We start from the raw sequence: 22,204 nt of genomic DNA, 5'->3' as shown, positions 1-22,204 counted from the left end.
GCAAGCCCTATTACAGGTGATCTCAGGATTCACCTGATGGGTCTTCTGAGTCATTTCCTGACCATTCCCTGGCAGTAAATATTTAAACTAAAGCCAAGGTGGTGGCGGTGATGGTGTTAACTGTACAACCCTTCTCTGTTCCTCAGTTCAGTTCTTATAAAAGGTAATCTTTTGGCCTCTTGTCATATTGCATTATAGTAACAGACAACTTCTAGCATAGGTAAATTAACCCTACCTAAACGTCTGTTTTAACCCTACCCTTAGATTCATCATCAAAATAATCTTGACAGTTTATGTCTGTGATCCAGCATCAGGCCCAACTTCTCTAGAGGTTTTATATATATATATATATATACACACACACACACACATACACACACATTCCTAGCCTTAGAGAATTTTGCAACAATAATCAGGCATTAATTGTGAGAAAGAAATGGGAGTGGGAGCAGGGGTGCGGCACAGAGGGTAAAAAGAAGACATCTGGGAGATATTTGCAGAAATAACGTAACTCTGGGTAGGTAGGCTTTAATAAGGAAGTCCCACCCTTTCCATTTACTTCTTACATGGTTTTTAACTTATCCTCCCAACCAAAACCAGAAACAAATTAAGTTACTGAAAATGTCTTTACTTCCTGGGATGGAAGTGTATGTGTCCTGTTTTCCCTTTCCCATCAGAGGCAGCTCCCTAAAAACCCAAAATACACACAGACACACTCTCTCTCAAACACAAACAAAACATGCATTCAAGTGATTGCTTTCATAACATTTTAACATTTAATAGAAACTATGTACGATAATTTTTTATTGTATCTTACATAAGATAGCCACTACAGAAATTTACATAGGTTAGAAGCAAGATGGATGGTTAAGGAGGGCCCAGTCCTGTGGGCTATTTTCTCAGAGGCTATAGGTCAGAGTTCACTGAGGGGAGGGGCTTCAGATTACCCAATTAGGTGAGAAGTGAGGAAAGGCTAAAACAGGCTGCTAGACAGAGATAAACAGCCATTGGGTCCATCAACATCCCTAGACTTGGGAAACAGCATTACAAAACTCTCTCTCCCCTTAGGCACGGTCCCAAAATACTCTCAACCTCAGCAGCTCGGATGGGAATCACCTCTCTTCCTTGCCTAGAGTGGGAAGACTTCCACAATTTTTAGACACTATTGGTCCCTTCCCCCAACATGTGGTTTGACTATAGCACTCAGTAACCCAGAAGAAAAACAAGGTAGTCCAGGTTGTCCTTTAGTGAGAGACGGTCAGAAATACTTGTTTAAATGGGAAATACAAATCCTCCAAAGTCAACTGGTTCCCAAAGCAAACTATCAACTGACAGAAGCAGGTTCTGGCTTTCCGTTTGCAGTAGCCACTCCACTCTGAGGCAACGGCGCAGAGGCTTTCTCAGAATTTCGGGACCCCTGTGATCTGCACCCATCTCCAGCCATCTGCATCTGGCCCTGTTAGAAGAAAAGTCACTTTGGTTACGAGCTCGTTAACTGTGGCCTGAAGCATGAATCTGACGTATGTAACGCCCATGCACAGCAGCAGCAAGAACAAGACAGCAGATACAACTCTATGCGGCTGCTCTTCCCATACTTAACTATCCCTGACCCTCGGAGTCAGAAGTCATTACTTGTAGCATTCCTGAGGCCCTCCCAATGGAAAGGAGAGCTGTGGGTTGTTTCTTCCAAATGAAATAGCCATTCTCTGCTGAGTTTCCAGAACAGCCAACAGATCACAGGAAGACAGTCCTCTGGGCCTCTGTTTGAAACCAACAGCTGTAGTATAACTGCAGGTCTTCAGTCAGAGCCATGAGTGTCCCACCCAAAGCTCAAAGAAAGAAGCCAAATCGTGCTGCTTGTGCTTAACTCTGATGAAAACAATTCCAGGGCTGAACTCTCCCTTAAAGCAACAAGTTTCTTACACTCCTTGTCTCAACCTTTTCTAGTTAACTAAATAAACTTGTCCTGCTCTCCCAGATACGGGGACCAGGAGCTAGTAAGTGTTCTCTCTAAGGCCCATCTGGAGAACTGCCATCTGGAGCACCTGCACAGCCAGTGGTGACAACCCCGACCCCCAGGAGTACATGCTGGCCACAGCCAGCAGGGGACCCTCTGCCTGGCTGGAGGTATTCTTCACTTGCCAAAATATCCACTGGGCCTTCAGCAATTTCTTTTACAGGATGATCTTCAAGGGTCAGTGAAGGATCAAAAAGCAAGGGTGAAGGAGGGCACTGCATACCGTCACCCACAACATCCAAGTCCTAGGAAAAGAAAGAGAAAAAAGCCTATCAGCAATATCAAGGGGACCAATAAGCTAAAGTTGGCATTTTTCAGCAAACCTCGAAGAATTCTCCCTTACTTCCCTCACCCCTTGCCTACCTTAAAAACAAATAACGAGTTCCCCAGAGTGTGCAACAAATGGCATAAGATTGAAAAGCACTGAGAATTTTTTCCTTGCTGCCAAATATAAAGCACAGACCACTATAGTAGCTTTAAAAAGCATATCTTTTTTGAACAGAAAAATTCAGAGGCAAAGGTAGAACAGGAGCTACCAGGGGCTGGAGATAGAGGGGGAGTGGGAGTTACAGTTTAATGAGTACAGTCTCTGTCTGCACTGCCTGAAAAGCCCTGGAAATTGACAGTGGTGATGGTTGCACAATGTTTTGAATGTACTTCACACCACTGAACTGTACACTTTAAAATGGTAAACCTTACATTACAAGTATCTTACCACAAAAAGAAATATTTTTAAAAAGCATATACTGGAACTCCCTGGTGGTCCAGTGGTTAGGACTCTGCACTTTCACTGCCAAGGGCACAGGTTCAATCCCTGGTTGGGAAACTAGGATCCACGTGACCAAAAAAAAAAAAAAAAAAAAGGCATATACTTCTAAGACTAACTGTAGTCAACATCTAAGTTCACCAGTGATGAACCTAATATGGACAATCAGCATACATGCAAATTAAAATGAAATACTGACTTAATAGATTGGACAATATGAGACCACTTGATTAATATTCTAATGGCCACAAAGCGAGCCAGGGAGCAAAAGAAGAAAGGGGATGGGAGAAGAAATAAGGAAGACGAAAAACTCAAAGTCCTTCCGAATGGCCAGGAAATATTTTAGTTAAGTCCCTATCCACACAGAGAAAAGTCCCTGATTCTTAAACCTAACATATCCAATTGCTCTTTAAAACACCCACACACAGGGGGACTTCCCTGGTGGTCCAGTGGTTAAGACTCTGCGCTCCCAATGCAGGGGACCCGGGTTCAATCCCTGGTCAGGGAACTAGATCCCACGTGCCGCAACTAAGATCCCACACGCAGTGAGGAAGATCCCGAGTGCCACAACTAAGACCCGGCACAGCCAAATAAATAATAAAACACACACACACACACACACACACACACACGCACAAAACATAGTATTCTACAGACTATGTTTCTTCCAACTGAACTGGCCATTCCCGCAGAGGGGCTGAAGCCAACAGACCATAGGAAGACACTTCTCTTGGCTCCTGCGTGAAACCAACAGCTACAGCAAACTACTGGTCTTGATTCAGGGTCTAAAGCACTATAAAGGCTCAGACAATATGTCAAACTGACTTTCATCCCTCTGCTGTCTAAGCATCTACTGCTAAACTCTGCTTCCCAAGAGTGAAAACTACCCAAGGGTTTGTACTCTCCTGTGTCCAAGCTACTATATAGAGGCTCTATGTTTCCAGTAATTGAGCTTCTTGAGAAAAGCTAAGTTCTGTGCTTTTAAAATAAGTCTAAGAGTTTGAAATCCTTTCCCTTTCTTTGCTGTGCTGATCACCGAAAACAAGAATCACATCCTCAAGATAATTAAGGTAAAGAAAAGAACATAATTAAAGGACGTGCTGGACTTAAAGCTGCTCAACTTAAGCAGAAACGTAAGGAAAAGGGTACAGCTGGCTACCTAACATCTACCGTCAGATGTGTTAGAAACTTCTGTACTATCCACAGAAACCACCATGTTCTCACACTGTTAAGTAAGACTGTGAACTGTTTTCTCCGATTCTTTTAGTATGCACAATTATTATGCACTTGATCCTTGAACAACGCCGTGGTCAGGGGCACCGATGCCCACAGTCAGAAATCCATGTATAACTTCAGTCAGCCCTCTCTGTCCATGGTTCTATACCCTCAGATTCAACCAACTGTGGATCATGTAGACTGTAGTAAGAATTTACTGGGAAAAAAAGCTGTGTATAAGTGGACCTGCACAGTTCAAGCCCGTGTTATTCAAGGGTCAACTGTATAAATAATTAACTTGAAATTTAAAAGAACCCATTTAAGCAGTGTGGCAAAAGGTTTCCAAGTCTCAAGATAACAGTGGTACAGAAATTTTTCAAACAAAACAGATACTGAAAAGGCTTTCCTCACATATTCAGTGTTGTCTTTTTTATTTTTATTTTTTTTCAGTGTTGTCTTTTATAAGAATTAAAATTGGGAACAGGAACCTAAAATAAAAGAAGAAAGGATCAGCAGAAATGCCCATCCTAAGAGGAATGAATCAGGACACAAAGACAGCATCCATTTTGTTCTATGTCAAAAACAGAGCTCAAAAAACAAACACAAAAAGAGAGCAAGCTCAAAGTAATAGGATTAAGGTATTAAATTCTTATTTGTCAAATATCCTCGGATCAAAGGACAGAAAACAGGCAAGTGTTAATATCCAGAATGAAAGGCTGAACTTTTACCCATATGAATATCTGATACCTGGTCCTCCCACAAGTTACCAGAAATTATTAATAAGTATAACAGAAATGATATCTAAGAAAGAACATAGGTAAGATTGCTGGGTGGAATTCATATAATTAAGAAATTATTTTTACCCAGCAAAAGACTAGTTAAATATATCCAGAATTTATGGGAGGACAAAAACTCTTTTCTAAAACAGAACTGTTTCAACATTTTGTGGAGAATTTTTACCTCCAAAGATTAAGAATAAAACTACCTTTCAACGATCAATGTGGTTCATCTAAAGTACATTAATACAAACATAATAGATGATCAAGTACAAATAGCCGATTATCATTTTTAAACCTCTAACAAAGGTCCATCTTAAAAACCCATGAGATTCTCAAAAATAAACTTACTTCTCATACATTCTTTAAAAAATTCACACCATAAAATAAATATTAAAAGATCTGACAATATATTTTTAAATGTTTAAAAATTAAGATTCCTTAAATGTCACTTTTAGGCTATGATCACATCTTATAATCTCTAATATTTTGTGTTACTATTCTCCAAAGAGCAAACAAGAACATAATCTTCAAACATACTGGAACAGTCATATTTTCTTAGCTCTAGATCATCAAAAGTTTAAGAAAACACTATTTAAAACTAACGCAAAAACAGGTGAAAGGGGAAAAGCAAAAAGGTCAAAACAGCAATGGCTCTAGAAATTAACCATCAGATGAAATAAAAGTTAATAACCTAGTACATCTATGTAAAACCCATGTGCTAGTTAGTTACTACATATGTACATTAATATTTGAAGGGAATTTGGCAATGTAGTGATTAGGTTATTTTTTAGACCCTATAAATCTGCTCGTTACTAAGTTTAAAAAAAAAAAAGGAAAGATGGCACCTCTTTGGGTTTTCTTTACACGTAAAATGAAGGGAAGTGGACAAAAATCTGTATCAATCTAGGGCTATCTATTCATTTACTCTCTTCAACATAATCTCATTGGAAAACTCTGGGAAGCACTGGAGTATATAATCTCTAAGGTTCTCATATTCTATGAATCTGTTTGAAAGAAACTTTTTAAAAAGCAATTATAATCAGGATTATAACAAAAATTATAAGTTTGTTATAAATGAAGTGACAAAAATCAAGTTCACTAATCCTACAAACAGTATACAACCAAAAAAGGAGGGGGCGCAGTTAATTGGCATCAGTTTACTCTTTTTGGGGGCCACTCTGCACAGCTTGTGGGATCTTAGTTCCCCCACCAGGGACTGAACCCAGGCCACAGCAGTGAAAGTGCCAGGTCCTAACCACTGGACCACCAGGGAATTCCCTGGAATCAGTTTACTCTTAGTGCCACTTTTTCAGATATTAGCCTGTCCTGATATATCTTCTTTAGTGAGCAACACTCGAGGCCACCCAAATCCTGCTTCTACCCCTAGGCAAACAATCTTGCAACCTATACTGAATTTTCCATTTAGATTTGTCACTTTAAATATGTCACAGTTATATATTGATACAAGACACCTTTATTATGAAATTCAGAAGAATTATCTTCAGAATAAATAATGAAGACCTTTATCCAAAAGGCTAAAGATTAAGCAAAGTGCCAAAAAGAGATGGAATGTCAACTGATCCCTGAAGTGAATGATATAGTAGGGTAGTGCTAATTAAGGAAACGAATGCAATCAGAGATGGGTTTATGCGCTGGGACCAATCAAGGAGCAGACTGAAAAAGGTAGAGTAGTGTACACACTTAGGAGGCTATAAAAGTAAATATTTAGGGAGATCACTGTTGTTCTGGTCCATTCACAACAGAATCTTTAATACCATATCAAAAATGAAAAACAGTATGCAGAGCTAAGTTTAGAGTCATTTTTAGGGGGGGACACATTAATCTGAAAATGAGAACGCTTATAGGGCCAAAACACAAATTTACATTGTCAAGTAGATATCAGAATTCATTTGTATTATTTAGATTCAAGTGAATTACTTACCTTGTGGATGGGCACCGAATTTCCCAGCTACACAAATCCAACCATAATCTTGACTTTCCAATTTCCCTTAGTTTAAAATTTCCCTTATCATTCCCTCAGGAAAAAAAAACTTCTGTAAATTTAAACTGTCTCTAAATGAATATGTTAACATACAAATACAACCATACACATATCATTTCAAAAAACTTATCCAAGTTGTTTTCTTTTTTTTTAAACCACAAAAGACTAACCTATTCTCACCATTAATAAATAAGGCCTTGCCTCAAGGGCCAACCAGAGCAGAGCTTCTCTAACTTACATCACTGAACTCCAGAGGTAAACTCTCAGTGGGCTGAAGCTCAGCAGCACTCAAGTACAGATCCATGGGGCCGGCTTCCAGATCGTCTGGCACAGACAGTACCTGCTCGGGCTTATACATCTGAGGAGGCAACTGGAAATGCAGTGGGCAGCAGGGATCCTCAGAGAGGCTTACAGGAACTGGTTTGTTGCAGGGTACCTCTTCAGACCCCTGGCAGCATTTGAAGAGAACCTGATTCGTGTCCTGACAAATATCTGTAGAAAAACGGTCAAGGGAAATAAAATGGATCTATCGGAGGCACAAAAAAGGTGTCTGCCATGTAAAATTCAAGGTCTGGACAACACATGATATTTGGTTACATCTGATACAGAACCAAATGCAGGTAGCAATTTTTAAAGTTACTTCTCAAATTGTCATTTACTAGCATAACTCTAGCTCTACCAGTAATGTAAAACTAGTCCCCAACCTCCATTTAAAGTAGAGACACTAATCTTGTTCTCCCTATGAGGGTCAAATGCAAAACATTTCAAAACATAGTGCTAAGCAAACAGCAGTTAACAATCCTAGAAATCTGTACCTATTCAGAAGAAACATGTCATGGTACATGCAAATAGCTTGCAGAGGCCCCTAGCAACCCCTTCCAAGAGTCAAGAGATACAATGTTGTTTCTGCTGTTAAGCAGAGGAGCAAAAACTTCCTCAAAACTTTTTGAACCTTGTTTCCAAAATGTTTACATGATACGTTTGTTTAAAGAAGCAAACAATTCTATTTAACAAACAATTGTTTGTTAAATAGAAGCTCCAGTAATAGTAACTAGGTATCCTACCCTGACAGGAAATAAAATTAAATTTCCACACACACACCCTTTTTCAGGGGGGTGGTATCACTGGAGTCCTGTTATGATCCCAAAAACAAAGGGAAGAAGAGCACTTCCCTGGTGGCGCAGTGGCTAAGAATCCGCCTGCCAATGCAGGGGACACGGATTCAAGCCCTGACCCGGGAAGATCCCACATGCCGCGGAGCAACTAAGCTCGTGCACCACACTACTGAGCCTGCGCTCTAGAGCTCACGTGCCACAACTACTGGAGCCCGCGTGCCTAGAGCCCATGCTTTGCAACAAGAGAAGCCACCGCACCGCAAGGAAGAGTAGCCCCCGCTCGCCGCAACCAGAGAAAGCCCGCGCACAGCAACAAAGACCCAATGCAGCCAAAAAAAAAAAAAAAAAAATTTTAAAAAAAGAAAGGGAAGAAGAAAATAACTGCTTATGGCGCATGGAAAGAAGTACTCCAGGAATGCTCCAGGAGCCCTAACAACTTCTCTTAAGGGTAGAAGCAGAAAAAGGCTATATTTCCAAGTTGGCAAAGAAGTTCTGTAGGATGAATCAACATTGAAATCATGATTAGATAACAAAATTCTGATTTGAGTCACTCTACAAAATATTTTACTCAAGTTTTATCATTTCCTGAAATCCTAACTACATGGTTATTTTCCCTAGATTAATAGACAACTATTATTTCAAACTTGGGCCTATTTTTTAAACCAGAAAGCAAAATTTTCTGTAAACTGTACCCAGGATTATGGAAGAATGGGTAATTTTTATCCCCCAAATTTTAAGGTAATTTTTTGAAGTTAAAAAATCTAATGTACATTATAGATTTTAAACCTAATAAACCCTCTCGAAGAAAAGCCATTTTTTTCAATCCATTCCTTAGAACTTCATAAACTCTAATGTAGAGTTTCATAGCATTGCCACCACTGGCATTACGGCTATCTATCTATCTGTGCACTGCAGAATGCTTATTAGCAGCATTCCTGGCCTCTGGCCACTAGATGTCAGTAGCACCCCCGTCAGAATTAAGACAAAACAAAAATGTCTCCACACACTGCCAAATGGGGTACAAAGTGGCCCCGGCTGAGAACCACTACTCTAAAGGAACAATATATAGCTCAAAGTAAACAAATAATTATTCAATGAAAATCAGCGCTCAAATGAACAAACATGAATCTGATGGGAACAATCAGATTTGCAATCTCTATGTGCTTAAGAAGCTCAATCTTATTTAAATTATTAAAATTTTAAATGTGAATCCATTAAATTGTTTCAATTGGAACCTTTTTCATGGAATTCGAAGGATTTTCACAAGTCTCTTATTTATTTAATATCACAGTATCCTTGAAAAGCCCTCCCCCATCCTCCTCCACCCCCTTTCCTTTCAGATAGGGACAACAGACAAAGAAGGGAATGGTTGACCTACAACTAGAGTCTGGGTCCTTCACTTTCAGTCCAGTGGTGTCTCCATTAGACCAGAGTAAAGAGTTAACAGGTCACCAATGGCAGTCGCATCTTTCTCTGGGATAAGGACTTAAGGAAGGGTAAGTGACTTAGGCAACTACAGAGTGGAAAGGAAAAGAGCATAAAAGAGAAAAATAACACTTCCCTTCTCTTTTCACATACATTTTCAACTTTGCTTTTTAAAATATTAATATTCTAATAAACTATCTTAGTATAGTGCTGTAAGTCTAAAATACTCAATATCCATAAACTGGGTTTTTTGCTTTATAAAGTAATTCAAGGTCACTGAAGAAAACCTGATAAGTACAAAGCAGAGGGAAAAAGGGCGTTCATAACCCCACCATCCAAAAATAGTCACATTTCTGTTACATTCCCTCCTAGTATTAGTTCCATGTAGTTAAAACATACTCTACCGAATTCCATACTCTATTTTTGTCACTATCAAACATTTTCCTATGTCATTCATAAATTTTGTTAAATATAATGTTTAATTCCTGAACATATTCCATACTATGCTGTGTCACAATTTTCCTCTCTATTCCCCATCTCTGAAAATTTTAAGGCTCTCTCCGGTTGGAGGAATTCTGTGTAACAATAATCGTCTGTATTTGATTATCGTCTTAAAATAAATTCTCAGAGGTGACGTTATCATATCAAAGAATATGAATATTCTCAAACTGCTTTCTAAAAGCCTGTGCCACTTTACAGTCCCACTGGCAGAGTTTAGAAGGGCCCATTTCACCATTCCCTCACAAACTTCTGAAACTTTCTCATTAAATCTCATACATAGATAAGTCTCAAATTTATAGATTAGGGAATTCCCTGGCAGTGCAGTGGTTAGGACTCAGGGCTCTCACTGCCAGGGCCCAAGTTTAACCCCTGGTCCGGAAACTAAGATCCCACAAGCCGTGCGGCACAGCCAAAAAAAAAAAAAAAGTATGGATTAAAAAAACTTGTTTTATTTCCTATTTCACTTATTTATTGTAAAGGTAAATACTTTTCAACTATCAGCCACTTCTACTTTTAATCTGTCTACAGATAGCTTTTGCCCAATTATGTTTTGAGCATTTATCTTTAGTTTTTAATTACTCTGCACAAGAATTTTATATATTAAGGATAGTAATCCTTTACCAGACATTTGTTACAATAATTAATAAATTGGTAAGATATTTAATAAGCAGAATAGAGAAAAAATCAGTTTTCCTTTCAAAAGAGCAAGAAAGTCTTCCTTCCCTTATTAAAAAAATACATTTTACTTTCCAAATATTTGTATACCTTGCCAGGCAAATGAAATCCAGCAAGATTTATGCCTTTCATATAATGAAGATCACCATATTTAAATAGTGCATTTACTGTGAAAGTAACTTTCTCAATGTCCACCATATAGATGCACTTTCACAATTCAATATACAGCTCAAAAAATTTTACAGCCCAGTAGTAAATGTAAGTTTCCTATTTGAATGAAGTCTAAAGTACACAAGTCAGGGCCCTGACCATAAAAGGATAATATTCAAAGAAAGATCACATTTCAGAATCATCCGACTGTTTCTGGATCCTCAGCAATTTTTTTTTGTAGTAATGGATTTAACAGTATTATAATTCTAATGAATAAGTTAATAAATCAGGGATCTCTAAATTTTGGAATCCCAATATTAATCAACTACAAGTAAGTATTAGCCCATATCTATCACCAATGACTGAGATGTTTCTTTCTAATGAATTGACCATTACATTTCCAAAGTTCTGAAATGGCCAACAGACCATAGAAAGAGACTTCTTTAGGCTCCTGCTTGAAACCAACAGCTTCAGCAAACTGCTGGCCTTGATTCAGGGCCAAAGGAAAACAAAGACCTTCAATTAACTAAACTATCACAGATCCCCACTAGCCTTCAGTCTAGCTAGCAAACTGAACAGAGCAAAAAGATACGGGTAAGGCAGTGTCTGGTCATTGGAAGAGACTGATTGGAACAACGAACATCATCCACAAAGGCCAAGCACCTCTGACTGGAACGAGTGGTATGGGCCTAAAATGGAGAAAACAGGTCAGTCAAAACAAATTATCTATGAAAACACTTACTTATATAAGAAAACTGTATCCTTAAAGCCTAGAAACTTGAACATTTAACAAATTTATTCACCAATACTATGCAAAAGGAAAAAAAAATGTAAACCTCAAGTCCAAATAATGAATCAACCATAATTCGAAATACAATTCCTCCGTATTACGAAAGTGTGTGATACACAGCCTAATGGTTTTCAAACTATTTTGTCTTTTAGCAAAACCCTTTTTAAATCATAATTTTACGTCGAGCCTCAAAAAATAGAAAAGATAGGGCTTCCCTGGTGACGCAGTGGTTGAGAGTCCGCCTGCAGATGCAGGGGACACGGGTTCGTGCCCCAGTCCGGGAAGATCCCACATGCCGCAGAGCGGCTGGGCCCGTGAGCCATGGCCGCTGAGCCTGCGCCTCCGGAGCCTGTGCTCCACAACGGGAGAGGCCACAACAGTGAGAGGCCCACGTACCGCAAAAAAAAAAAAAAAAAATGGAATTCTCTTTCTTTTTTTTAAATTTGTTTATTAATTTTATTTTATTTTTGGCTGCATTTGGTCTATGTTGCTGGCTTTCTATAGTTGCATCGAGAGTGGGCTACTCTTTGTTGCAGTGTGCAGGCTTCTCATTGCAGTGACTCCTCTTGTTGCGGAGTACGGGCTCTAGGCTCGTGGGCTTCAGTAGTTGTGGTGCACGGGCTCAGTAGTAGTGTCTCAAGGGCTCTAGAGTGCAGGCTCAGTAGTTGAGGCACACAGGCTTGGTTGCTCCACAGCATGTGGGATCTTCCGGGACCAGGTTTTGAACCTGTGTCCCCTGCATTGGCAGGCGGATTCTCAACCACTATGCCACCAGAGAAGCCCAAAAATGGACTTACTCTTACTGATGCAGAGACCAGGGGCTTGAAGAACAAATTTAAGAATAATCGCTTAACTCTGCTTGTCAACCCTACTTCCTGACCTTCACTGCTCCTATCTTCCTGCCTTCTAAAACAAGAGTCCCAATCTATTAGGCATTCTGTGCCTGTTTCTGAAGAATTTCTGAACCAAATAACTTAGAAATTACGGCAACCCTTCAATATGCAGATGAAAACAGAGTTCAGTTATCAGTGCAGGCACAGAATTGATCAGAAGGGAACCAAAACCCATGTCTCTGCACTTCCAGATAAGTGCTCTTTTTCAATATACCCCACGTCCAGTAAGTTAGATTTCAGAACCAAGACTGTACAACAGTGTTTTGACAATTACCCTAACTCTGTAAATAAAACAAATGTAACACCTTAAGAGGTATATACAAAAATTACCTGTTGGGCGGCACCATCTGTGGCCAGCATTCTGCGCTCCTTCAGCTGCCTATGTAGTAAGGCTTCCACTCCATAGCGCTGACGGTACCGCCGAAGACATTTTAGACGCTTTAAGTTCTCTCGTTCTTTGGCAAGAAGTCCCTCTGGGCCAGTCAGGAGACTACTACCTAGAACGTCACAACAGTCAAGATGTTATCTGCCAAGCAACCAATCAAGGATGCGTCCCCAAACTAACAAGAAGAAAACAGAGAAATCTGCCCATACAACAGTTTCAAAAGCAAATCCTTCTCCAGTCCAGGTAACAAGACAGAAGTCCAACTACTACGAAATTCACAAGTGAACCCACAACAGCTTATCGGAGCTGGCATAAAACTTGCCTAGAGCTTCATGTTCCACTTTGCGATTGTGTAAGTAACGTCGCTTCTTCTCTTTGAGTAGATGCTGAAGTCGTTTAAACTGGTCAATGTACAAAGACTGCAAACGAATAAGCTTCTCACGCATAATCAGGGCCACTTCTTCCGCTGTGTAGACACCAGCATGCCTAAAATAAAAGAGACAATTCAAGAAGGATAAGAAAGCACAATAAAACCCAAGCTTAGAAGGAAAAAGGAGTGAAGGTGAGACTTAGATTTGCTATTCAACAGTCAGTGCTGAGACAATCACCTTATTAAACAGGAATGTTTTCACACAGCATTTTACCATTCAAGTTGTTACTCAAAAACAAAACAAAAAAGAAAATTCCCAAGAATGGATACTAATGTATGACATCACAATATGGGAAAGGGGAAATGTTTCATTATTTTCCCCAGTTATTTGCATTATGTTTAAATAGGAGTAAAGATATAGAATACTCAAAATTTTTATTAATCTACATTCTTGTTCCATTTAATAATTTAATACAGAAAAATCACAGTCAGGACAGCTTAAAAGTGTTTAATTTAGCAGCATGTATCTCAATACATTTTAATTAAAGCACAAAAGATAACAAACAATTATGACTTCTAATTTAAAAATATACTCGTAGGGAAATAACACTGGCGGTCCAGTGGTCAGGACTCCGTGCTCTCACTGCTGAGGGCCCGGGTTCAACCCCTGGTCCAGGAACTAAGATCCCACAAGCCACACAGCCAAAAATAAATTAATTAATTAAAATTAAATAGAAATAAAAATACACTTGTATTTTGGAGTTTACACAGGCCCTCAAAACACTGGTCACAATGGCTAGTCAATGTCCTCAGCTCATTTTGACAATATTCTCAAAATATCGTACCCTGGAGTAACCCTTTGCCAAAGATCTAGATCCACATCAACTTTATTAAGTTTTTTTTTTTTAATAAATTTATTTATTATTTATTTTTGGCTGCGTTGGGTCTTCCTTGTTACGCGCGGGCTTTCTCTGGTTGCGGTGAGCAGGGGCCACTCTTCGTTGCAGTGCACGGGCTTCTCATCGCGGTGGCCTCTCTTTGTTGCGGAGCACGGGCTCTAGGCGCACGGGCTTCAGTAGTTGTGGCTCACAGGCTTAGTTGGTCTGCGGCACGCGGGATATTCCCCGACCAGGGCTTGAACCCGTGTCCCCCGCCTTGGCAGGTGGATTCCCAACCACTGTGCCACCAGGGAAGCCCAACTTTATTAAGTTTTGCCACCAACTATATGAATCAACAGAACTTAAAAAAAAAAACTTATTCTAGTGATTAATGAGGTCGCATAAGCAAATCAGTTTAAATGTCAGTTTAATTAAAGACTGGTTCCTGCCTCTGATTTAACTCAAAGTTTAAGGGATTAACTGCAAATTTAAAAGATTTTTGGTTCCATTTGTCTTATATGATCATTATATAAACAGAAAGAACAAGCTAGATATATACCCTGACTTGCTATTTTCATATTTTGACTGAGTAAAAATTATTTCTGTTATTTAAAAGGCAATACACACAAATTACATACTAATTTTGAATCCAAAAATATGTGCTCTTTAAAATTTAACTCTTCAATCACTGAAATACACAGAATAAAATTAACTTTAGGACTGAAAGCAAGTAATCTCTGCCAAAAACTTTTCCTAAATATAAATAGGAGACAAAACTACCTGTGTATAAGAGAACTACAACCACAAAGTACTCTGATAAAAATAAGTGAAAAGAAATTAAGAACCAAAACATGAAAAAAAACCCAGAAAATTACAGAAATGACAAAATCTAAGACTATCAGAAAATGTGAAAAGGTTTTAAAAATATCTAAGGTCTAAAAAAGGTGACTAGGTTATTCATATTCAGGAAAATGGGGCATGTCTGCATTAATATGTCTGTACCCCCTAAAATACTGAGGCCTTAACCTAGTACCAAGTTTGTTAAAATGAAATTAATTTCATTGTACCCTGTCAGAAGAGAATTTAACCAATGATCTGGGGACTATAATTTATAAATGGGAAGCCACTACAATTAGGATTTACTACAAATCATTTGGGGTGGGGGTGGGAGAGGATGAGCACCCTAACTAATATGAATGCCTAGTTCATGTGAAAAATGGATCATTTATTTAAAGATGGATGTCCCAGACATTCACAGCTAGTTATTAAAGTCATGTACTAATTCTTCTTGCTCTGATACACACAAATATAAATCTAGGGTTTATTATTAGAATTCAACTTCAAAAAAGAGAGTCACCTTATATTCTATTAAATAGTGCCTCTTCTTAAAAGTGCATTCTCTCAAATTTCTTCATTTTGATAACAATGATGAAGACTCAATAACCTGAAATGACCTTTACCAAAACAAGTTCTGGATGCGTGTAGAGGTCACATGATAAAACTTACTTTTTAAATAGGGAAAGATTTAACAATTACTCTTAAGCTAAAATTTCACCAGTGTTGGATGATCCTGGAAACAAGCTTTTAAAGATTACTTTTTACAAAGCAATTAAGTAAATGATTATTTTGAGAGAAATCACATATATGTACCTACAATGGGGAAAAAATATGCCAATAATAATTCTAGTTAGGATAAAATCTCTATGACATCATCATAAACAATTCAAAAAGAACCCTTTCTGAAACAAGCAAGTGAAGATATATGCTATACACTGTTAATGATTCAAAAATGATGACAAAAACATTGGCACCAAAAAAAAAAAAAAAAAAAAAAAAAAAAAAAACATTGGCACCGGGACTTCCCTGGTGGCACCGTGGTTAAGAATCCACCTGCCAATGGAGGGGACACGAGTTCGAGCCCTAGTCTGGGAAGATCCTACATGCCACGGAGCAATTAAGCCCATGAGCTACAACTACTGAGCCTGTGCTCTAGAGCCCGCCAGCCACAACTACTGAAACCCGTGTGCCTAGAGCCCGGGCTGCACAATAAGAGAAGCCACCGCAATGAGAAGCCCACACACCGCAACGAAAGTAACCCCCACTTGACGCAAGTAGAGAAAGCCCCGCATGCAGTAACAAAGACCCAACGCAGCCAAAAATAAATAAATAAAAATTAGCACCAAAGATGAAAATTCTTAATTAAAAGAATTTCATTACTTATATTAAATATAATATGTAACCACATTAATGAATTAAATATTGTAAGCAGACAATTAACAACTGTATTCACACCTCTAAAAATGCATATACGTATAGTACTATTTACTCCCGCTGGTGGGTATCTCCAGGTATGGAGGACCAACTATGGGACTTGAGCATCCTTGCATTTTGGTACCCGGGTCAGATCCTGGAACCAATCCCCCTCAAATTATGAGGGACAACTGGATTTTCGTTGGTCAAAAATTTTTTTAAATAGTATCACTGAGAGAATTAAGGAAAGCCTTATATTTAGTTACCTAATAGTTGAGCACATCTGGGGCTTTATTTTCCCCTTAGAATGTTTCTTTTAAAGGAAACTAACATCAAGTACCTAGTCCTCTTAACATTTATACTTCTCATAAAATTAACTGGTATTTCGGTTTATATAGCAATCTCTTGTTAAGTCAGATTAGAATGAATGTGCCTGCTAGAGACTGATCCACTGTAGATTACTACTGACAAAATCGAGTTTCTGGACCTTCAAAACTGAGCGTTTACCACACCAAAAGACAGTCACTCTGTGACCCTACAGTGTGTACACCTCCTCAAAGAAGCAAGTTTGGCATTTCTAGAAGCACAATGGAGGAGGGGTGGGAAAAAAAAACAACATGTATGTTGCTTGGTATAAAGCTTCTACTGTAAAAGAACCCTGAAACAAACATTCCTTCTCAAACTACTTAGATGGACTCTCCAAACAAGTACTTCCTGAATAGCTTACTACATCGAGATTACTTAAACAGATGAAATTATTCTACTCAGAAAGTGTAATCGTAAATGACCTCTTATAAACTTCAGAATCCAAGGAATGAAGAAAATGCTATTCTAAGAATTTGTCAAACACAGTCAATCTAGAAATTCATTACCCCTCCCACTATTCAGAGTTCTTCCACCTGAACTGTCAGTGAGAAGTGTCATGAGACAGAAATCAGAAAGAAAACAAAAACTCAACCCAAACCATGAGACATAGAAACATGAGACTTCTGAGTGGCAATATGTCTACAACTCCAAAGCGAACATGGGTTAAGTAACGAGCAGAACCTTAGTAAGATATAATTAGGTTGATTACTCACTTCTGGGTTTCTAAATCAGTTTCTCTTTCTTAGGCATGAAACCAAAGGAAGCTCCTGAACACCTTTTAATTTTTTCTTAAACAAATAAATGAATCAGACAGAACTTTGCAAAAAAAAAGTAGTTATTCAAATATAATCACTTTATTATTCCTGAGGTTTAAGCCAAGAACCAATTCACATCAATTTTCTCTTCTCTTAACTGATCTCCACCCACCTCCCACTCCCATGTCCAAGAAATCTATTTTCTCCCCTACACTTTCTCATGTGTAGAATCTGATGTCCCAAAATTTTCCCAAATTACAAGACTTCTAAAAAAAGAATCAAATCCTACCCTGAAGCAAGATGGTGATGAACAATGACACTTTAATATGCAGAAGCTATTTATTACTGCTCACAAATAGCTATCTTCAACCCTCCTAGGTTATTAATCTACTAAACAGCATGCAGTACTACATTCCACATACTAACTACTAAAATATTTAAAAGCCCTATGTGGAGTTACAACTTACTTTAGGGGATCTTCTTGATCACTGTCTATGCTATCAGCTTCACTGTCAGGGTCACCTCTCCATGTCTGATCCACAGTAATGGGTTCCTGCTCCCCATCACTCCAGCTGTCTTCATCTGAGGCAAGGAAGGGAGAGCAGCCATTAAGACTTCCCACCTCTGTAACTCCACCACACAAAACTAGATTACTTAACACATCAACCCAAATCTTAAAATTAAAAAAGCTTAGTACAGAGGCACTGACAAACAAAAACGGCTTAAGAAAATACATCCCAAGTATGAGTACTTATAATACAAATGAGTTAACCATGCCCTCAAAGGGACAGAAAGGCCAACTCAAAATTATTCTGTTTCCTGAAATTACCTGACCTAGCAAAGATGGTAAGTATAAAAACAGCATTGAAGGAAAGAGTCAAACTCAGGGTAGTAAACCTAAGCACCCACTACTTAAAACCAAAAAGAATGGTGAACAACATGGCAATCCTGAATTCTCACCAAATTGCCTACGAATTAACAATAATATTGTACTATCAAGTGCCACATATGTTCAAGGCACTGTGCTAAACCAAATTAAGTTCTTTGTTAACTTTTTTCCTCCTTTTTCATTCTGGGAGAGAAGACCCTTACCCAGAATTCGGCTGGCTTCACTGCGGCTACTTTCTGGAGTCTGAGAACCCAGCTCTGACTTGGCATATGAGCTCAGCTGGCATAAGAGTGTTTCACCCACAGGCCCTGTATTGGTCTTCTTCACTTGAGCATGAAGTGCAAGGGCATTCCTACGGGCATGTTCAGCACAGAAGGACACCCTAAGGAGACAAAATATTAACATTTTATACTCTGGTTCTCTTAAAAGAGTTCAACTATTTTCACAGACAATGATCTTTAGATCATTTTCAGGAAATTAAAATGACTATTATCTTCATTTATAAATTAAAAATGCCAGTAAAGCTAAATAATATAACTGGCCCAAGGTCAACTCATTTGGTATTACTAATGGGAAATGCAGGTAGCATAACCTAGTAGTGCTCTATCCATCAAACAAAACATTCCATCTCTAAAAATGCTGACATCATTTCACAACAAATCAAAGAGATTCACTTTCATCTTTCAAAATTGGTCTGGAAGACAACATTTTACTTCAGTATCAATCCACTGTAGGTAATAAGATGTAAGACACAATTTTAAAACCAAATGATATATGCAGAATTATCTAGTCAAGTTATGTTTCTGCATAGATACTTTTGCTTAAATGATGAAAGCTATGAAGTTTTTCCCAGAAAAATACATATATATTAATACAATTTTGCATTATTACCTAAGGTTCAAGGACAGCCAAGAGTCGTGGAACCTAGGGTTAAGAATAATCCTTATTTTACAGATAAGGGAAAAGATCCAAAGAGATAACAAAGTGACCCAACTGGGAGTTGTCTCCTTACAGTTTTCACCATTTTTTAAAATTTTCGAAGGATATACCCATAACCTCAATTTTACAAGCACGTGACATAAAAAACTAGGCAGCTATTCCCAACCCACATCATGCCACATCCTCCTCTCACTTAAAAACTGAAAGTACAAACGACAGATATCTATACATATATACCCATCTTTCTTCTCAGGCTTTGGGGCAGCACTGGGACATCTTTTTCCATTCTTCGTAGATATATAACTACACTGCTTGAAAGGGGCATTCTTGTCTTCAAGTATATGCTTAATGCAAAACTCCTGCCCCTCCAGACGAGGTTGCGAGCATGGGCGATGAGTAAACGAACAAGATAGGGGCTCCTGAGACCTGGGCACTGGGGTGATCCTTCCCCGACTGGTCGGCAAGACGTGGATCCGAATCCTGTTCATACCAAAACCTGCAGGGTCACACAAAAGATCAAAAAGCCCTTACCCTTCCCGAAAATTCCTGCTCCACGATATCTGGGCAGACTGCGCATGGCTTCTAAAAGACAAGCGGAAGTCACGCTCCTTAACTCCCCTCCGCCCAGGTCCCCCCAGGCGTTAGTGAATTTGCCTCACCTCAACTTCCCAGTCCAAGCCCACCCCCCACCCCGACCACCGCCAGGCTGAAAGCATCTCAAGGGCTCGCACAGCCGCGGCACGAGGGCGAAGCGCCAGCGCCGGCCCGACGCGGCACGGCAAACCCGCAGGGCCACCCGCCACCCCCGCCTCCGCGCACGCCGCCTTTGTCCCGGCCCGCCTCAGAGCTCACGGCTGGGCCCTGCCCATCCTCGGCGGCCCGTGCAAGCGCCATTTTGTCCTAAAGCTCCGGGCACCGGAGAATCTGGGTTCTGGGAGCCTAGAGGAGACTGACTCTGACGCTGACTTGAGGCAGAGTAGCAGCTCGGAACGGACAGACGAGGCAAGCAGCAGCTTAACCGCAAATGCGAAGAGCAAGCGCCGCCGCCATCTTACCTTTGCAGCCACGCTGCGCTGCTTACGGTCTGGCAGCGCCAGTCGCTTCTAACCATTCCTTTCCGGGCTCCCAACCGCTGATTGGCTACTGCGCCTACAACTCTGTGTCACCATTGGCTACCTATCAAGCCTGGGAGGGCGGGGCGCTGAGAAAAGGCGCGGCTGGGTGGCTAGAAGAGCTGTCTGTCGGTAACTCAGCTCCAGAGAGAGTGAGGCGGGGAGAGCGCGGGCTATGGAACGCGCTCGCTGAAAACGATGACTTTCCATCTCCCATCATCGCTGGTGTTCAGGCCGCATTTGGCCTCTCTGTCTGTGGTCCTAGGCCGCGGCTACCTCACCACCCCTAAACAGTAGGTACAAAATCGACATATAGAGGCCAAAGGATCACTGTACATTTGACTCTCAGTGTTTACAGGAAAAGGCTTTAGTTTTGTGAATAGTTCACTGATGGAAACATTTTTTGAATGTTTAAGTCTGGGAAATTACATATATAAACATTTAATTTTCAGAACAATCCTAAGAGGAAGAAGCTATAATCTCCATTTTACAGATAATAGAGGAACAGAATGAGCCCATATCTGGTAATTAGGGGAAGAAGGCGAATTTGAACCCAGCCCTCATTTTTTATCCCTTTTATTCCCTCTCATATAGTGAAGAGCATTGGATTGAGAATTAGGAAATATGAGTTCTCGTTGCGGCCTTGATTCTCTAGAATTCTCTACAATTCCGTGCTAAATAATGCAGGTATATAGAAATGGCAGACACAATCCCAATTTTATCATCCTCTAAGCATCTTTAGTTAAAAGCATCTCTCCCTTCTTTCATCTCCACCATGCCTCTGGTAGACATGAACCAACATTTTCTCCCCATAACCCTTCTGGATCTTTTTTGCATCCCAACCTTCCCAAGCTCTCACCTGCTGTCAGTTTCATTTAAGTAAGCTATTTCTCCATTACCAATGAGCAGGTGAGCGTGGTTCAGTGGTGAGCGTAGAGAATCTACAAAGCTGGAGAACAGCAGTTTAGGCATAAGAAGTGATTAAAACCGAAATGGGAAAAGGAGAGCTGATACCTCCCGTTTCCCAGAGATTAGGGCAGTCCTAGAAGGCCATTTCATGAGATTCATTCATTTATTGAGCACCTAAAGGCCAGGCACTGGGGATACAGGGAGAACAAGAACAATAAACCTGCTCTTTCGGAGTAAATATTCTAGAGTAGTTTGGGATTGTGGATGCAATACAGCCATTAAATAGCAGCTATGAGTTATATACATAAGCAAACACTCCAACCCTCAGAAGAGGTACAAAGACATTTGTTATAAACACTCTATAACTCAAAACTAGGAGAGGAAGCCACATTACAGAAAATATGGGAATTTTCAACCAAATGCAGTGAAATCAAAAAGGAATATTAAAGCTACTATAGGGAACAATGTAAAGAGGCATTAGGGACTAGATAGAGATGCAACAAAGGCTTTAATTAGAGCGTCTACTGAAGGTCTTGGGGGGAAAAAAAATCTTTCTGCTAAGCCCAAAACAGACCAAAAAATGCTATTTAGAACCACTTCCGGGCTCCCCTAGTTGCGCAGTGGTTAAGAATCCGCCTGCCAATGCAGGGGACACGAGTTTGATCCCATATGCCGCGGAGCGACTAAGCCCAGGCGCCACAACTACTGGGCCTGCGCTCTAGAGCCCATGAGCCACAACTACTGAAGCCCATGCGCCTAGAGCCCGTGCTCCACAACAAGAGAAGCCACTGCAATGAGAAGCCCTCGCACTACAACGAAGAGTAGCCCGCGCTCGCCGCAACTAGAGAAAGCCTGCGCGCAACCAAGGCCCAAAGCAGCCAAAAAAAACCCCACTTCCTTCTAAGTGGGGGAGAGATATTAAATGGCCAAGATATTAGCAAATTCTTTGTGCTTTTTAACAAAGTAGATGGCTGTTTTTAATCCAATTAACACTTTGCTAGCTACTGAATAGGTTAAAGTAGA

At 39.8% G+C, this 22,204-nt stretch overlaps 1 protein-coding gene and 3 non-coding genes across 16 annotated transcripts; all 4 read right to left on the bottom strand.

Annotated features, from left to right (window-relative positions):
- Nucleotides 1–753: 753 nt before the first annotated feature.
- On the bottom strand, nucleotides 754–20,281 carry KANSL2 (KAT8 regulatory NSL complex subunit 2). 13 transcript variants are annotated; one of them, XM_032646171.1, is made up of 11 exons: nucleotides 20,216–20,281; nucleotides 19,398–19,656; nucleotides 19,113–19,145; nucleotides 18,425–18,603; nucleotides 17,800–17,914; nucleotides 13,036–13,199; nucleotides 12,659–12,825; nucleotides 11,238–11,334; nucleotides 7,018–7,271; nucleotides 2,143–2,262; nucleotides 754–1,456 (listed from the first exon to the last, which is right to left on the bottom strand). In XM_032646171.1, exons 2-11 carry the CDS (start codon nucleotides 19,646–19,648, stop codon nucleotides 1,325–1,327), a joined length of 1,512 nt encoding a protein of 503 aa, XP_032502062.1. In that variant the 5' UTR covers nucleotides 19,649–19,656; nucleotides 20,216–20,281; the 3' UTR covers nucleotides 754–1,324. The 13 variants fall into 13 exon arrangements, with proteins under 13 accessions (XP_032502062.1, XP_032502067.1, XP_032502070.1 ...); XM_032646176.1 differs by having other exon boundaries at nucleotides 7,120–7,271; XM_032646179.1 differs by having other exon boundaries at nucleotides 19,587–19,656; nucleotides 20,216–20,266.
- Nucleotides 1,676–1,812, bottom strand: LOC116761402. Its single transcript, XR_004351973.1, has one exon. It is a non-coding gene; the product is annotated as a small nucleolar RNA SNORA2/SNORA34 family (small nucleolar RNA).
- LOC116761403 lies at nucleotides 3,440–3,571 on the bottom strand. Its single transcript, XR_004351974.1, has one exon. It is a non-coding gene; the product is annotated as a small nucleolar RNA SNORA2/SNORA34 family (small nucleolar RNA).
- LOC116761401 lies at nucleotides 11,011–11,147 on the bottom strand. The gene has a single exon (XR_004351972.1). It is a non-coding gene; the product is annotated as a small nucleolar RNA SNORA2/SNORA34 family (small nucleolar RNA).
- Nucleotides 20,282–22,204: the final 1,923 nt, after the last annotated feature.

Source organism: Phocoena sinus, chromosome 10 (genome assembly GCF_008692025.1).
Source record: "Phocoena sinus isolate mPhoSin1 chromosome 10, mPhoSin1.pri, whole genome shotgun sequence".
Taxonomy (NCBI): domain Eukaryota; kingdom Metazoa; phylum Chordata; class Mammalia; order Artiodactyla; family Phocoenidae; genus Phocoena; species Phocoena sinus.
This window is presented reverse-complemented; position numbering and strand designations above follow the sequence as displayed.

Bases quoted from the DNA above. Each gene is read 5' to 3' on its own strand.
- KANSL2 (XM_032646171.1), bottom strand. From the start codon at position 19,648: ATGAACAGGATTCGGATCCACGTCTTGCCGACCAGTCGGGGAAGGATC. The intron at 17,915-18,424 runs GTAAGGGTCTTC...TCCTTGCCTCAG, and splicing joins TGAAGCCAGCCGAATTCTGG to ATGAAGACAGCTGGAGTGAT. The intron at 11,335-12,658 runs GTAATTTTTGTA...TCTCCATTTTAG, and splicing joins CAGATGGTGCCGCCCAACAG to GCCCATACCACTCGTTCCAG.